Raw genomic sequence first — 18,664 nt, forward strand, 5'->3', positions numbered from 1 at the left:
AATGTTATTTTCCTATGAAACTCAAACCGCATAACGTTTAACAATACTGTTCGGGCTCGTCCGATGGGGGGGTTCGGATTTCGAGGTCTTTCTTCCCGTCTCCAGACGACGGCATCCACCAGCAGCAGAAACTCCAGGTAAGTCACCACAACAGCTGATCGCCCGCTCGGGGGAGTTTTAGTTTGCACTATTGTGTGGTACGTTGTATCGAGTACCACCACGCAATTTGATTGCACTTATGTTGCACCACCGTCAATTAACTGATTTCGGATGAACTTTAGAAGTAAGTCGCTTGGTTGGACTTTAAATACTTGGACTTTATTGGAGATATAGTAAAACCCGTGTGGTTCGTTCAACTCTAGATTCTATTCTAACAAACAACTAAAATGGCTTACATACTATTGTGTGAACTCTCTCCGCGATGTTCGCTATGTTGCGAGAGAGAGTTGATCTTATGCTAAGGTACGATCACAAATAATGGTGTTTACGAGCAAATGGATTAAAGTGTCAAGTGAACATAGATTAAGACACATATTACAAACAAAAACTTAGATCCTATTTCCTGACCGGTACAGTACCGATCATTCCGGCCACCTTGAAACTGCTGTTTCAACCAATTTCGGACCAATTGATTGCGGGCTTCTCAGTCGGTTGGACCATGCGACACGGTTGGGCCAGGGTACACGGTTGGACCAAGAGACACGATTGGACCCGGGGACACGGTTGGACCAAGAGACACAGCTGACACGTCGCACATCGAGGAATCGGTTTCGGCCCTGGTGCAGAATCTGTGAACACAAAAGAGACCCGGTAGACCGAACGGCGTAGGGTAAGGTTATAGGAACGCTAATCACCTGTTAGCGCCCCATTAGCGCGTTGAGCAACGTTCGGCGTGCTCTACCGATCTTTGAAGATTCTGCTACCATGTGGATGTATGTGGACGATCTCGCTGGTAAACGAAGCGAATCTGTGACGATGTACGACAGTGGGCGATCTGGAATCGATAAAAGACCCGCGTTGAGCAACGTTCGGTGTGCTCTACCGGTCTTAGAAGATTCGGCTTCTGACGTGGCTTGGTGCATGGCGATGAATGCTCGGTGACGATATAGCAATAGTGTAGGAAAGGATCTGTAATCGACAAAGAACCGGTAGATCGAACAAGAAAATGTGACAATTTGGAACGCTAATCACCTATTAGCGCTCGACATGCGCAGTGAGTCACATTCGGCGTGCTCTGCCGGTCTTTGTAGATTGATCTCGATGAAAATACCGCAAATGGGTGAAATTAGTAGAACATGGATCTGTAAGCAACAAAGACCCGGTAGATGGAACGGTTGGAGTAAAGTTATAGGAACGCTAATCACCTGTTAGCGCTCTATAAGCGCGTTGAGCACGTTCGGCGTGCTCTACCGGTCTTTGTAGCTTGTACTAGTTGTCGGGGGTTGTCACGTTGACCTGTTGATTGCTGGCGGTCAATAAGATGGCAATCTCGCTTGGCTAACTGAATGACTCCATCTCGACCTGGATGAAGTCTTGTAGAGCGATCGAGTGACCGCGAGGTGGCGGAACAGGGCAAGTTTTCCAACAACGACGATTGCCATGCATGGTCGTAACACCAATCAGGTTTTTCGGGCAAGTTGAAGGCATGTAAATTCCTGGATAGTTCGCTGGCTGCGATGTGCACTTGCGGAACGTGTCTCCAACTGAGTTCATATGTATCCATCTGGATAGCAGTTACATGCTTAGTACCGACAGTTCTCCAACGATGCGGTGGCGGCTTTGACCGATGGGGTGTCCGGAACGATTCCGTTGGCAGAACAGGTGCGTATAGCTCCAGACAGGTAACAGAGGGCTGCTTGGCCAAATGGACAGCGCAGCCGGAGGATCCACAGACAGCGTCTTTTCCTTCGTCGATGACCTTGGAGGTGTTTAGAGGAGTATTGGACAGCAGGCTGAGTTGAGCGACGGGACCGACGAGCAGCGTATCCTTGAGCGCGTACCCTGAATTGTGCTCACAGGATGCGTTGAATACCACGCGTTCATTGGTGGTTTTGCTGGCTTCCTTGAGCACCGGGTGATGTGGCAGATAGCAGTGTGATTCGTCCTCAACAGGATCGCTGTTGTGCATATTTCTGGTTTGGGTGGTGTTTTCAGGTATCTTGTGGCTTGTATCTCTGGTGGAGTTTTGGTGTGTGGTCTTTGTGCGAGAATCTCCAAGGGTGGTTTTTGGATTATTGGGCCGGGAATGGCGGGCGAAGCATCCTTCTTTGTGGATTTGAGTGGTGGAGGGTTGAGCTTCTGTTTTCTGACACCCATCGGGGGTTTCCATTGGCCGGAACTCCCCAGGGATCGTTTCTCGGGTTTGATCAACGGTGGAGAGGAAGCACGCTCGCGGTGCGGTGGTGGAGCTGGAATCAACTTTGCCAGAAACTGTCCAGCCGAAGAGGGTGTCCACCAAAAACGGAGAATTATTACCAAGAGAGTGGCGTACGCCCGTGTGGAACTCATGGTAACATTCTCCACCGATGATCATGTCGATTGTTGCTGGAACGTTGAACTGAGGATCCGCCAAGGGAACTTTTGGCATTTTCCAGGCAGTTGTATCGATCGGGGACGTGGGGAGATATGATGTTGGTTTCTTCATGACGAGGAAATCGAGTGTGGTGGAGAAGTCGCTGTTCTTGGATACGATCTTGGCAGCTAACTTTTTTCTGATGCGCTTGACTGACTCTCCAATTCCGGCAACTGCGATGTCCACGGGAGTTTGTAGGGTGGCGAGCTCGTTCGCCAGCTTCCTGGTAATAAAGTTGGACATTGCTGCGGAATCTAGAAGAGCTCGTGCTTGGATCTTTCTGCCATATCGGTCGACTACTAACAGCGCAACTGTCTCCAATAGAACCGTTGAATTTGAATGCACGGATAGATTTATCGTTGGTGGGCTGAGTGAACCGCTCGGACCTGGATTCACTTGTATGAGATGAGATCTCTCGGGTGAGAACTCATTCGGTGGTGCTGCTGGGTCGTGCAACATCGTATGGTGCTTCGCTTGGCAAATCCTGCACAGAAACTTGGACTTGCAGGATCTTGCCTGGTGGTTTGCGCGAAAGCAATTCCAGCAAAGGCTGTGCTGTGTCACAAGCTCTCGCCGTTGGGAGCTTGACAGGTTCGAAAATGCTGGACATTGGTGAAGCGGATGTGTTCTCAAACAACAGTGGCATTGCGAAGTGCTGGATTGAGTTTCGGATGTCGCTGCGTTCACGACAGATCGGATGGTAACTAGTTTCTTCGGGATTTGTCCGGCCACCTTGGAAACGGTGGGCACTGAGGAACGATGCTGGAGATCGCTGTCCACGGATTTCAACATCCGGACCTGGTGGATGAGAAACTCGATGAGCTCGTCGTACTTCACTTCTTCTTTCTGTCGAGTATCCTGCTCCCATGCGCGAATCGTTGCTGAGTCCAACTTGTTCGTTAAGATGAAGATAAGTGGAGTGTCCCAATACTCGATCGGTTCCCCTAGTTTTCCCAGAGCCTTAACGTGTCGCTGGAAATCATCAACCAGTGTGTTGAGGTCTTGTGCGGACTCGTGCTGTATCGGTGGAAGGTTGTATAGGCCACGGAAAAGCTCCTTTCTGAGGAACCGCTTGTTGTCGTAACGCTTCTTAAGCGCGTCCCACGTCGACGAATAATTATCGGCTTGGATATCCACAGACTCGAACGGTTTCCTTGCCTCTCCTTCCAGCGACTGCAACAGATACTGCAGCTTGTTGACGATCGGTATGTCCTCGTTGCAGTGGATCATCGAGAGAAAATTATCACGGAACGAGATCCAGCGCGATTCATCTCCACTAAACTTCGGCAAATCGATTTTTGGCAGACGATGATGAAAGCTGGAAGACATGCTATGAGAAGCCGATGCGTGGATGATCGTCGAACTCAACGGATGCTCCCTACTCTCCAGTTTGGACAGCAAAAAACCCTTCGCCCTGCAGAATCGATCCTCAAAATCAGCACGGAATTCTAGGTGTGTTTCAAACCGTTCTTCGCTATCGCCCATTTCGATGTCGTTCTGCACGTTTAGGAACAACTCGTTGCACTTGTTGAGCGCCTCCAAACGTACCGCAACCTGGCAACAATCTCGTTCATAAGTGAAATCCGCTACAAACTTCTCCACCACATCTCGTTCGGCACACGCTCGTCGTCTCGTCAGAAGGTCCGCTGCTAGTTTTTTCTCCGCCTTGCTAGCCATCACTCAACACCACTCAAATCACACTTAAAAACACCAAAACGACCGTAAATGCCACCAATGATTGACTTTTCGGATGTGTTTTATAAATAAAAATCGTCAAAATATTTTTATTTAGTGTATGTTGCTATCCTTTTGAGCGGTACTGTAGTCAGCAACTTGTATTTACGTAACCCAGCAATGTTACAATCGCCACAAAATAAACAGGCAAAGGGATTTTTCTTTTTTCCAAAAATCCAATTTTTTAAGTGACGCTATACTTTTGTACGATACTGTTGTCTAGCCACTTGCCTCTATGGGTCTCGCTATAATGCTTCACAGTGTCTCAGTGACCACTGGAAGTGAATTCCAATTTTCCAAAAACTTTCAAATTTGTAAGTGCCGATATAATTTTGACTGACACTGTAAAGTGCACCACCCTAAATACATTTGCAATTCGCCGTAGAACTGACTTTTAGTCACAAAATGCAATTTTGTAAAAAAAGTTATTTAATTTTTACTTGTTTCTAAACTTTTGCGTGACAGTGTAAAACTGCAAAATTTTGTCGACCAGTGTAATTTGTCGTTTGTTTTGATTCCACAAATCAATCACCACATTTGATTGTAATTGCTGCTGCTTGCTTACGTTTGCAGCGTAAAATTTGTGCTGATATTCGATGGCCAAGTGAATAATGGGCCAGTATAAAGTATCCACGGTGAGTATATCACTATTGGCCTACCTTGATGTGGCTTTTCACTACAAACCACAGGTGAAATGGCGCTCCAGAAGATGGCGAATTTCCAGTTCCTCTGCCGGTCCTGATGAGATGATGTCCTCGAATCCGGCTTCGAAGGACCAAATGTTCGGGCTCGTCCGATGGGGGGGTTCGGATTTCGAGGTCTTTCTTCCCGTCTCCAGACGACGGCATCCACCAGCAGCAGAAACTCCAGGTAAGTCACCACAACAGCTGATCGCCCGCTCGGGGGAGTTTTAGTTTGCACTATTGTGTGGTACGTTGTATCGAGTACCACCACGCAATTTGATTGCACTTATGTTGCACCACCGTCAATTAACTGATTTCGGATGAACTTTAGAAGTAAGTCGCTTGGTTGGACTTTAAATACTTGGACTTTATTGGAGATATAGTAAAACCCGTGTGGTTCGTTCAACTCTAGATTCTATTCTAACAACTAAAATGGCTTACATACTATTGTGTGAACTCTCTCCGCGATGTTCGCTATGTTGCGAGAGAGAGTTGATCTTATGCTAAGGTACGATCACAAATAATGGTGTTTACGAGCAAATGGATTATAGTGTCAAGTGAACATAGATTAAGACACATATTACAAACAAAAACTTAGATCCTATTTCCTGACCGGTACAGTACCGATCAAATACTTTTTCTATGTAAATATTTTATGTAAGTGAGAAGTTCCTAGATGCGCATAATGAGTAATATTGGACACGACCATATAACCATTTGACGAAAAGACGGATAAATTTAAGGACGTATGACCAAGCTGACCCCTTTCACCCCTTTGAATCATTTTTATTTTCAAAAAATGTCTCAGAGGATACGTATTATATCAAACATACAATGTTCCTGGAAGTGAGTTAAGTATATTGCTTTCAAATAACGTTGCGTTAATCGAGTTAATCACCTTATCGTTAATGAAAACTCTGATAAAAGCTGTTAAAAACGAAATTCAATACGCAGTTTATTTAAAATTATCACTATCCAAAATTATGTGGTTGGAAAAAAATCAACAATAGATTTTTTTTTTTTCATTTCATCATTGATCGCTTCTTCATATAAAACAGATTAAATATTTACTTCATGACAATTGGGAAGTTACATTATTATTAACATTAACACATTATTAATATCACACTAAGAATCGAAAATTAAAAAAAAAGGATTTTAAATTCCATGGAGACAATCAAAGTTACAATCCAAAGCAAAACTTATTGTTTTTATCAAAATTTACAATTTAAAATAAATTTTCAAAAAACCTTTCGAGTTCTGAACAAAGGAGAAGTAAGCGATGACTTTTGCTAACCGCATGCGTTTCTCTCTTCGTCTGTCAAAATTTCATTATATTCTAAATTTAATATCGGAAAATGGACATGAAATTGGTTTGAAATGTAAATTGTAAATTGTAATTGGCTTGAAGTAGAATGTTAAAGCTTCCATCGTTGATATCTTAGTGAAATATATTTAATTCCACAAAAACAGTTGCTAAACGAGTGCCCGAGCAGACTTTGATGCCTAAATCGATAGCAAAAAATAACCAAAATGAGCTATCAATGCCAAAATGATAGCATAATTAAGTATCTCAATTTTTCCGATGGCAAAATAAGGTTTCGTTGAAGCATCAAAAAGTCGAAAGACGATGCCTAACCGACACCTAAATAAGGCATTGAGACCAAAACGAAACCACTGTTTGGTTTCGTTTTTTTCCAACATAACAAAACGAGGCATCATTAAGGTTTCATGTATTTCAATAGAGCAAAAAAGGGAGATGAAAATGATAGCATGATTAGGTATTCAATTTTCTGCGATGAAAAATCAGATTTTATTAGGTGATAAAAATTAAATCGAACTGAAAACAAACAGCAATTTTATTCGTTACCGGCATAGTGCGCTCATTTTTAGTGTTAATTTTTCAGTCATTGTAAAAAATAACATAATTAAGGTATCATTGTTTTGAAAAATGAAGTAACACCAACATAGACCTTCTTTCTTCTATTTAATTATTTCTAACTAGCTGCTACTGATATGGTGTCTCACTTACTAACTTAGGGAAACGAATAAACTCGACACTCAATATTATGGTAATCTTTTGTAAGGGTTAAAAATTGAAATTCTTTTAACGTCTACTTTCATGGAATTAAAATGTGAAATCTTAAACTAGGTTAATTCAACATTTCTGAACAGTGCTAAAAATGATTCTTTTTAAAAACCCCGTTAACTTTGAGAAAAAGTTCGAACGAAATATTTTTATAAACACTTTTCTTCAATTTAATGGATTATGGTTTCAGTTCAAAAAATTATTTTTGGAATTTTTTTGCCCAAATTTAAATTTAATGAAATGGTTCCATTTAAAAACTATGGGGATTAATTTCCATTGCCATAAAGAAAAAGTGGTTTCAACAAAATAATTTTTAACTGGAAAATTTTTTTTTGATTATTTTTAATATTAAACTTACTATGAAAATTGTCAAATAAGAATCTCACAAAAGGTTCTTTACCGTGTATCTTAATTAGTAATCTTTCTTTCTTAACATTAACATTGACACATCTTTTGAAATCATAAATATTGAGTGGTAGATATATATAACTGTTATAATCTATATTTTTTAACGAAAATACATTAATATTTCATATAAGATAAGTCTTCTAGTAAAGCCTTTTAACAAGTTCAATTGATTCAAACTAACGGCGTGTTCGTAAATTGATTTTTTCAATCGAAGTGATTTTTTTCATCGATGCTGGCGTTTGCAAATTATAAACAAATGTATGCATGAGCATTGGAAAATGATTTTCCACCAAAAAAATCGATCGATTTAATGCATCACTCAAAAAAATCTATTGACGAACGCGCCGTATAAAAAGCATTGGGCTTTTGTTGAATGTCACTGATCCTACTAGTGATTGTAAACAAACTTTTTTTTGTTTACCACCAGTACAGTGTGTGTGCATCGCTGCACCGAACATAATAATCGTAATCAAAGATTCCTAACTATATTTCTCGGAAGCCCGTAGGATCTGCCGTAAAATAGGCTCCCAGTTGCTTGCATAGCAGCGGCACGTAATCATCCGACGGGGCCTGGTAGAAGTTGCCGGCTCCGCGTTTCCTAGCTGGTGCTTCTAGGCAGACTTCCGGATCGAGAAGCCTCAGCGATGGTCCGCTCTGGGTTTAGCCGTTTTTCGTGGAAGCTAAGCTTGCTGTTCTGCTTGTACAGAAAGACGTACCGGTGAAGTCCAGCTTCTTCCGGGAACGGAATCCAAAAGGGTCTCACCCTTGGTCACCTCCGCTCCGGGATATTTCCCATCAGCCTGTGGTACCATTCTCGGTAGTTTGGTTCCTTTCTTCTGGGTGCATCCGGGCCGGTCATGCACAGGCTGTAAAATGATCCAGAATCGGCATTCCATTCCATCTTCCGGATATCTTTCAACTGGGCCAGAATACGTTGATTTCCTTGCTGAACCACGGCACTACTAGGATAGCCTTGGCCTTCTCAGTTAGGGCCACCGGGACCTCATCCGGTGGAATGGATACGGAAAGAAAGCTTCGACGGATAAGTGTAGTGACGGCTGCAAACTGATTGACATATTTACCCGGACGGCAGCTATCTGGTTCATCGACGACTTTTGATACATCTTTTGTATCAGTTCTTAACCCTTTAATGCATAGTGTTGTTTTAAAACAACACTAATCAAAATCCAAATATCTCTGAAACGCATGGATATTTTTGAGTGATGTGTTCACAAAAAATATTCATGAGATTAAAAGAAATTAGCTCATGGTATTTTATAACGATATTTTAATGTATGTGTAAGATATCGAACAAAGTATGCGGAAAAAATGCAAAAATTGAATTTATTAATTTTTTTGAAAAAAGTAGTTTTTGGAAAATCGCTGATATTTCTTCAGATTTGCAAATTCTAACCATTTTTTTAATCTCAATCAATCACAAACACCTTCCTGCACCCAATACACAAGATTTTGACGAAATCGGCAAAACCGTATTGAAAGTAATTAAGAATTTCAAAAAATATTTTTCAACTTTGATGGATCATAACTTTTATAATACTCAAAATATCAACTTCAAACCTATTGAGTTTTCTTATTCGAGTTAAAATGTTACTATTTCACTGAATCAATAACTGGAATTCTCATTTAAAAAAAGTCATGCATTAAAGGGTTAAAAAGTTCACAAATTGTAAGTAATTCAAAATTTTCTGATCCGATTTACAAGGTAATCCCCGTTGCAATGATGGCAAAATTAGGAAACAGATTCAAATTGAGGCCCTCAGTAACAAAGGGATGTAAGTGCCAAAATTATCAATTTTTGTAGTTTACCAATCGATTCTTTATATTTAAATGATTCAATTTTAGCGCATAACTCTGAAAATGAAGTTATACATACAGTTCAAACATTTTTTTGATTGGATGGAAACTGTTTAAATTCGAAAAATATGTGGACATTCGAGCACCTTCACAAATTTGAAACGCGTTTTATTGAAACTATCATTCAAGCACTTACACCTCTCTGAACCTAATTGTTAAACAAGCCGAGCAGTTCGGGTTTGTCCGGCTTATAAGTTAGATGCATTTTTACATTTAACACCAATTCGATTCATGTTAACTACAATTAATTCGTTATTAAATCGTTAAAACAATGCCAAGCAACGCAAAGTGTGCATTTTAGGCAAGGGAATTATAAAGCGAATATTTCTAAGATTTCACGGTTAAAATATTCAATAATAGACTACATTAGTTTATTGCTTTAATTAGTCATCGGACAGAGCACACAGATCTAATTTCATGAAGCTACTGGCAGTGCTCAGGAATAGTTTTTAAATCCAGTTAACGACTAATAGAGGCCTAGAAAATGCAAAGCTGAATTTTCGTTTGATAGGTTTTTTTTTCGCTTCTCTAAACTTATTCAACTTTAAGTCATTAATAAGAATCTGAATGTCAGAAGTAAGAATCTGACTTTTGTATCAGCATGTACAGTATTAAGAAAATTGTACCTTCCAATTAATTATGCAGTTTATAAAAGTTAACTTAAACTTATTTATAAATTTTAACTAAACTATTACCAGATCTTCTTTCATGCACCCAAGACTTCCATCACTATAGCTGATTATAAATTTATAAGACTGACTTAAAAAAGATAGCAACGTTCAGAGTATTAAATTTCGAAAAACATGCATAGAAGAGGAATATGAAGTATATAATGGAAAATCGCCTTTTATTATGCAAATTAGTGGATGTAATATTTGAGGTTCAGACTTAGGGTTACCATATCCTACAACGCCGAAAAGAGTAATTAATAAATAGGAAATAAATTTAAAAAAATATATACGTACCTAAAACATTTTTACATGAAAATTCGTAAATGAGTCTTAAAAGTGTTTGCATCACCAAATATTCTGCAAACAATATCATTTTGTAGACCACTTCATGATGCAATTTTCAATCACCAAAATGGGCCATTCACTTTTAGGAGATATTTGAAAGGATGATTATCTAATTATCATATATTTATTGAAACTTAAACCAAATTAAAAATGTTCCCTAGATAAATACGTCTCGGTAGTCGAGTGGTAAGCGCAGTAAGATGATAGAATGTAAATCTTAAGCTGTCCACGGTTTTTATTCAGTTTGTGAAGCCTAAATCGTCTAAGACGGTGGATTTATTATCCGATCACAAAAATAGAAATTCATTGTTATTTAAAAATTTCATATCCCTTAAAGGAGTGAATGGCATTTTTCGATGTCTTCAGATGAAAGTTGTATCATGTGAACGGCTATAAAAAGTTATTAAGGCAATATATTTGGTAATGCAGACGGTACTTTAAAACATTTTTCAAAGATTATCTTTGACTTTTCATGTAAAAAATTTCTCCTTAATTTTTTGTATATCTGAGAAAATTTTAATGCGTTTTAGAATGTTCATCTGAAAATGACAAATGAAGTAGTATTTAAAAGTTTTAATCGGAAAATGACAAAGTAACAACAAGTAAATCGTTTTTTCACAGAAAAATTTAACCAGAAATATTTTGGAAAATAAAAATAAAAAATGAATTTAAATTGCAATAATAAATCAAATTTTTAGTTTTGGGGAGATTCTTAAGTAGGTACCTGCCGTAACATAGAAATGGAAACTATGAATTTTTTTCGTTGATATTCTAGTATAACATATGAAAAACAAATTCATTAACTGGAAGAAATGAGTTCTATTTTCTGTAAAAATGTCTTTCAACAAAAAAGAGCACATTTCGTTAAATTTCATAGAAAAAGTACGGTCATTTCTCGGTCGAAAAAGAGTACATGTACTCTTAAAAGAGTACGTATGGTAACCCTAGGTTCAGACATTTAACGAAAATTAAACGCCAAAATGTATACATACTTTGGCGTTCTAATGTTTGTTGATTTTGTCTGAACCATGAAAATATTTCCACATTTTTGGGTTGCATAATTAAAGGCGCTTTTCACCATATATGCCGTGCATACTATTATGGCAAAAAAATACCTTACTGTGCTATCATGCCCTGAATTAAAATTTGATATTATTTTGCTCGAATAAAGGTGGCACAATACCAAAGTTTGGGTATCGTTTCAGATTGAATGATAACATGGTGATGCCGAATTTTGGTTTTAATGAAAGCCTAATTATGCCTCGTTTGGCAGCGTTTCAAAAAAGGATTTGATAACAAAGCGATGCCAAATTTTGGCTGTGAATTATACCTAAAAGTGGCATTATTTTGCCCTCAAAACTCGTTCTAAAATGTTGGCTAAACAAGGTATCATTAAGGTTTCAGTGAAACCTACACTTGACATGATTGAGGTATCCATGTATGAAAAGTGAGACCCAAATTTTGGCATTGTACCACCTTTATTCGGGCAAAATGATACCTCATTTTACTTTCAAGGCATGATAGCAAATTTAGGTATAATTTTGCCATAAAAGTCTGCTCGGGTGGGACGATTTTTTTTTTACTCAATACCAGGCGGAAACGTGTTTTTTTGTGCTCGTCATTTGTTCTGGAAATTTAGCATGTTAAATGGGAAAATATCACAGAATACGTGGAAAATGCTATCGCCAAATGATCAGGATAGGCTTGCATTTGTTGTGTATTTTGGTAATGCTTGAAAATGTGGTTTTGTGGTGCTGGGTTTGTGCATCTAAGAATTTGTGCCTTGAAAATAAAGTGTTGTGCGATTGAAGGGAACGCGTGTTTGCCTCCAATATTTATGTAAAACTCGGTTGCCTTACACAGAGAACGGACGTACAAGCTCGAACAAAAAATCGTCGAAAAAGTGTGTAAAATTTCAAATGCTATCACCGGAAAAAATACGTTAGAAATTGACTACAAACAGTGCCATCTATTGCGCCGTTCAAAAGTTAAAAATCAACTTGAAGTGCCCAGTTTTCGAAAAGGCGTAATCGTATATGAGCTCACAAAAAATCAATCTAATGTCTCAGTAAAACTGACGGCTTTAATTTATTGCTAAATAAATGAAATCAGAGTTACTTTTAACTTGGCGAAATTTCACATTCTTTATTTTTGTACTACTATGACAGTTAAGATAACTAACAGCTTTGGTATAAGTTTTCGCACTTCTTGAACAGTAATTTAGGGTAAAAAATGTCCAGTCAAATACAAAAACATTCTTGACGATCAGTCCAACCAGCAGTACTGATTCTAGACATCTCAAAACGGGTTACTTTCTCATATCACTTTAGAATCCAGATGTTTTTAACTTTGTATTTATAACAAATTTGAAGGAAAAAGATAATAACTTTAATGTTTATTTTTTTCATGCAACATGATGAACGTATAACGAAACTTCAACGGCGATTTTCTTGAAGCATGCTAAGCAGCTCATACGACCTATAGAAAACTGACTGAAACTTAGTCAGCTTTTTTTTTGACAGTTCTCTTTGATGTGTTTGGAGACATCTGATGGCCCAGCCAAAAAACAAAAAATGGTTCAAAAAGGGTGTTGGGATTTTTACACAAGTTTTGTGTGCTAGCTTGTACGTCTGTTCTCTGTGTTGAAAATTCCAAAATAAGAGTACAGGTTTCAAATTGAAAAATTATGATTTAAGATTTTTAACACCGTTGACAATTTTGACAATTTTGACAATTTGTAAAATTTTCAAAATTTGTAAAATTTTGACAATTTTGACAATTTTGACAATTTTGACAATTTGGACAATTTTGACAATTTTGACAATTTTGACAATTTTGACAATTTTGACAATTTGAACAATTTGAACAATTTGAAAAATTTTGACAATTTTGACAATTTTGATAAATTTTGACAATTTTGACAACTCTGACAATTTTGACAATTTTGACAATTTAGACAATTTAGACAATTTAGACAATTTAGACAATTTTGACAATTTTGACAATTTTGACAATTTAGACAATTTAGACAATTTTGACAATTTTGACAATTTTGACAATTTTGACAATTTTGACAATTTTGACAATTTTGACAATTTTGACAATTTTGACAATTTTGACAATTTTGACAATTTTGACAATTTTGACAATTTTGACAATTTTGACAATTTTGACAATTTTGACAATTTTGACAATTTTGACAATTTTGACAATTTTGACAATTTTGACAATTTTGACAATTTTGACAATTTTGACAATTTTGACAATTTTGACAATTTTGACAATTTTGACAATTTTGACAATTTTGACAATTTTGACAATTTTGACAATTTTGACAATTTTGACAATTTTGACAATTTTGACAATTTTGACAATTTTGACAATTTTGACAATTTTGACAATTTTGACAATTTTGACAATTTTGACAATTTTGACAATTTTGACAATTTTGACAATTTTGACAATTTTGACAATTTTGACAATTTTGACAATTTTGACAATTTTGACAATTTTGACAATTTTGACAATTTTGACAATTTTGACAATTTTGACAATTTTGACAATTTTGACAATTTTGACAATTTTGACAATTTTGACAATTTTGACAATTTTGACAATTTTGACAATTTTGACAATTTTGACAATTTTGACAATTTTGACAATTTTGACAATTTTGACAATTTTGACAATTTTGACAATTTTGACAATTTTGACAATTTTGACAATTTTGACAATTTTGACAATTTTGACAATTTTGACAATTTTGACAATTTTGACAATTTTGACAATTTTGACAATTTTGACAATTTTGACAATTTTGACAATTTTGACAATTTCGACAATTTTGACAATTTTGACAATTTTGACAATTTTGACAATTTTGACAATTTTGACAATTTTGACAATTTTGACAATTTTGACAATTTTGACAATTTTGACAATTTTGACAATTTTGACAATTTTGACAATTTTGACAATTTTGACAATTTCGACAATTTTGACAATTTTGACAATTTTGACAATTTTGACAATTTTGACAATTTTGACAATTTTGACAATTTTGACAATTTTGACAATTTTGACAATTTTGACAATTTTGACAATTTTGACAATTTTGAACAATTTTGACAATTTTGACAATTTTGACAATTTTGACAATTTTGACAATTTTGACAATTTTGACAATTTTGACAATTTTGACAATTTTGACAATTTTGACAATTTTGGACAATTTTGACAATTTTGACAATTTTGACAATTTTGACAATTTTGACAATTTTGACAATTTTGACAATTTTGACAATTTTGACAATTTTGACAATTTTGACAATTTTGACAATTTAGACAATTTTGACAATTTTGACAATTTTGACAATTTTGACAATTTTGACAATTTTGACAATTTTGACAATTTTGACAATTTTGACAATTTTGACAATTTTGACAATTTTGACAATTTTGACAATTTTGACAATTTTGACAATTTTGACAATTTTGACAATTTTGACAATTTTGACAATTTTGACAATTTTGACAATTTTGACAATTTTGACAATTTTGACAATTTTGACAATTTTGACATTTTGGACAATTTTGACAATTTTGACAATTTTGACAATTTTGACAATTTTGACAATTTTGACAATTTTGACAATTTTGACAATTTTGACAATTTTGACAATTTTGACAATTTTGACAATTTTGACAATTTTGACAATTTTGACAATTTTGACAATTTTGACAATTTTGACAATTTTGACAATTTTGACAATTTTGACAATTTTGACAATTTTGACAATTTTGACAATTTTGACAATTTTGACAATTTTGACAATTTTGACAATTTTGACAATTTTGACAATTTTGACAATTTTGACAATTTTGACAATTTTGACAATTTTGACAATTTTGACAATTTTGACAATTTTGACAATTTTGACAATTTTGACAATTTTGACAATTTTGACAATTTTGACAATTTTGACAATTTTGACAATTTTGACAATTTTGACAATTTTGACAATTTTGACAATTTTGACAATTTTGACAATTTTGACAATTTTGACAATTTTGACAATTTTGACAATTTTGACAATTTTGACAATTTTGACAATTTTGACAATTTTGACAATTTTGACAATTTTGACAATTTTGACAATTTTGACAATTTTGACAATTTTGACAATTTTGACAATTTTGACAATTTTGACAATTTTGACAATTTTGACAATTTTGACAATTTTGACAATTTTGACAATTTTGACAATTTTGACAATTTTGACAATTTTGACAATTTTGACAATTTTGACAATTTTGACAATTTTGACAATTTTGACAATTTTGACAATTTTGACAATTTTGACAATTTTGACAATTTTGACAATTTTGACAATTTTGACAATTTTGACAATTTTGACAATTTTGACAATTTTGACAATTTTGACAATTTTGACAATTTTGACAATTTTGACAATTTTGACAATTTTGACAATTTTGACAATTTTGACAATTTTGACAATTTTGACAATTTTGACAATTTTGACAATTTTGACAATTTTGACAATTTTGACAATTTTGACAATTTTGACAATTTGACAATTTTGACAATTTTGACAATTTTGACAATTTTGACAATTTTGACAATTTTGACAATTTTGACAATTTTGACAATTTTGACAATTTTGACAATTTTGACAATTTTGACAATTTTGACAATTTTGACAATTTTGACAATTTTGACAATTTTGACAATTTTGACAATTTTGACAATTTTGACAATTTTGACAATTTTGACAATTTTGACAATTTTGACAATTTTGACAATTTTGACAATTTTGACAATTTTGACAATTTTGACAATTTTGACAATTTTGACAATTTTGACAATTTTGACAATTTTGACAATTTTGACAATTTTGACAATTTTGACAATTTTGACAATTTTGACAATTTTGACAATTTTGACAATTTTGACAATTTTGACAATTTTGACATTTTGACAATTTTGACAATTTTGACAATTTTGACAATTTTGACAATTTTGACAATTTTGACAATTTTGACAATTTTGACAATTTTGACAATTTTGACAATTTTGACAATTTTGACAATTTTGACAATTTTGACAATTTTGACAATTTTGACAATTTTGACAATTTTGACAATTTTGACAATTTTGACAATTTTGACAATTTTGACAATTTTGACAATTTTGACAATTTTGACAATTTTGACAATTTTGACAATTTTGACAATTTTGACAATTTTGACAATTTTGACAATTTTGACAATTTTGACAATTTTGACAATTTTGACAATTTTGACAATTTTGACAATTTTGACAATTTTGACAATTTTGACAATTTTGACAATTTTGACAATTTTGACAATTTTGACAATTTTGACAATTTTGACAATTTTGACAATTTTGACAATTTTGACAATTTTGACAATTTTGACAATTTTGACAATTTTGACAATTTTGACAATTTGACAATTTTGACAATTTTGACAATTTTGACAATTTTGACAATTTTGACAATTTTGACAATTTTGACAATTTTGACAATTTTGACAATTTTGACAATTTTGACAATTTTGACAATTTTGACAATTTTGACAATTTTGACAATTTTGACAATTTTGACAATTTTGACAATTTTGACAATTTTGACAATTTTGACAATTTTGACAATTTTGACAATTTTGACAATTTTGACAATTTTGACAATTTTGACAATTTTGACAATTTTGACAATTTTGACAATTTTGACAATTTTGACAATTTTGACAATTTTGACAATTTTGACAATTTTGACAATTTTGACAATTTTGACAATTTGACAATTTTGACAATTTTGACAATTTTGACAATTTTGACAATTTTGACAATTTTGACAATTTTGACAATTTTGACAATTTTGACAATTTTGACAATTTTGACAATTTTGACAATTTTTGACAATTTTGACAATTTTGACAATTTTGACAATTTTGACAATTTTGACAATTTTGACAATTTTGACAATTTTGACAATTTTGACAATTTTGACAATTTTGACAATTTTGACAATTTTGACAATTTTGACAATTTTGACAATTTTGACAATTTTGACAATTTTGACAATTTTGACAATTTTGACAATTTTGACAATTTTGACAATTTTGACAATTTTGACAATTTTGACAATTTTGACAATTTTGACAATTTTGACAATTTTGACAATTTTGACAATTTTGACAATTTTGACAATTTTGACAATTTTGACAATTTTGACAATTTTGACAATTTTGACAATTTTGACAATTTTGACAATTTTGACAATTTTGACAATTTTGACAATTTTGACAATTTTGACAATTTTGACAATTTTGACAATTTTGACAATTTTGACAATTTTGACAATTTTGACAATTTTGACAATTTTGACAATTTTGACAATTTTGACAATTTTGACAATTTTGACAATTTTGACAATTTTGACAATTTTGACAATTTTGACAATTTTGACAATTTTGACAATTTTGACAATTTTGACAATTTTGACAATTTTGACAATTTTGACAATTTTGACAATTTTGACAATTTTGACAATTTTGACAATTTTGACAATTTTGACAATTTTGACAATTTTGACAATTTTGACAATTTTGACAATTTTGACAATTTTGACAATTTTGACAATTTTGACAATTTTGACAATTTTGACAATTTTGACAATTTTGACAATTTTGACAATTTTGACAATTTTGACAATTTTGACAATTTTGACAATTTTGACAATTTTGACAATTTTGACAATTTTGACAATTTTGACAATTTTGACAATTTTGACAATTTTGACAATTTTGACAATTTTGACAATTTTGACAATTTTGACAATTTTGACAATTTTGACAATTTTGACAATTTTGACAATTTTGACAATTTTGACAATTTTGACAATTTTGACAATTTTGACAATTTTGACAATTTTGACAATTTTGACAATTTTGACAATTTTGACAATTTTGACAATTTTGACAATTTTGACAATTTTGACAATTTTGACAATTTTGACAATTTTGACAATTTTGACAATTTTGACAATTTTGACAATTTTGACAATTTTGACAATTTTGACAATTTGACAATTTTGACAATTTTGACAATTTTGACAATTTTGACAATTTTGACAATTTTGACAATTTTGACAATTTTGACAATTTTGACAATTTTGACAATTTTGACAATTTTGACAATTTTGACAATTTTGACAATTTTGACAATTTTGAATTGACAAGTTTT

At 33.8% G+C, this 18,664-nt stretch overlaps 1 protein-coding gene and 1 pseudogene across 1 annotated transcript; both read right to left on the reverse strand.

Moving 5' to 3' along the window:
- Positions 1 to 1,375: 1,375 nt before the first annotated feature.
- Positions 1,376 to 4,249, reverse strand: LOC129754001 (uncharacterized). Its single transcript, XM_055749855.1, has one exon. The coding sequence runs from the start codon at positions 4,247 to 4,249 to the stop codon at positions 1,376 to 1,378; it is 2,874 nt and encodes a 957-aa protein (XP_055605830.1).
- A 3,720-nt stretch (positions 4,250 to 7,969) lies between these two features.
- LOC129754002 (phosphatidylethanolamine-binding protein homolog F40A3.3-like) overlaps positions 7,970 to 18,664 on the reverse strand; it is a 21,844-nt pseudogene continuing 11,149 nt past the window's right edge.

The sequence above is a fragment of the Uranotaenia lowii genome, chromosome 3 (genome assembly GCF_029784155.1).
Source record: "Uranotaenia lowii strain MFRU-FL chromosome 3, ASM2978415v1, whole genome shotgun sequence".
Lineage (NCBI taxonomy): Eukaryota > Metazoa > Arthropoda > Insecta > Diptera > Culicidae > Uranotaenia > Uranotaenia lowii.

Coding starts and splice junctions, on each gene's coding strand:
- LOC129754001 (XM_055749855.1), bottom strand. CDS start 4,249: ATGGCTAGCAAGGCGGAGAAAAAACTAGCAGCGGACCTTCTGACGAGA.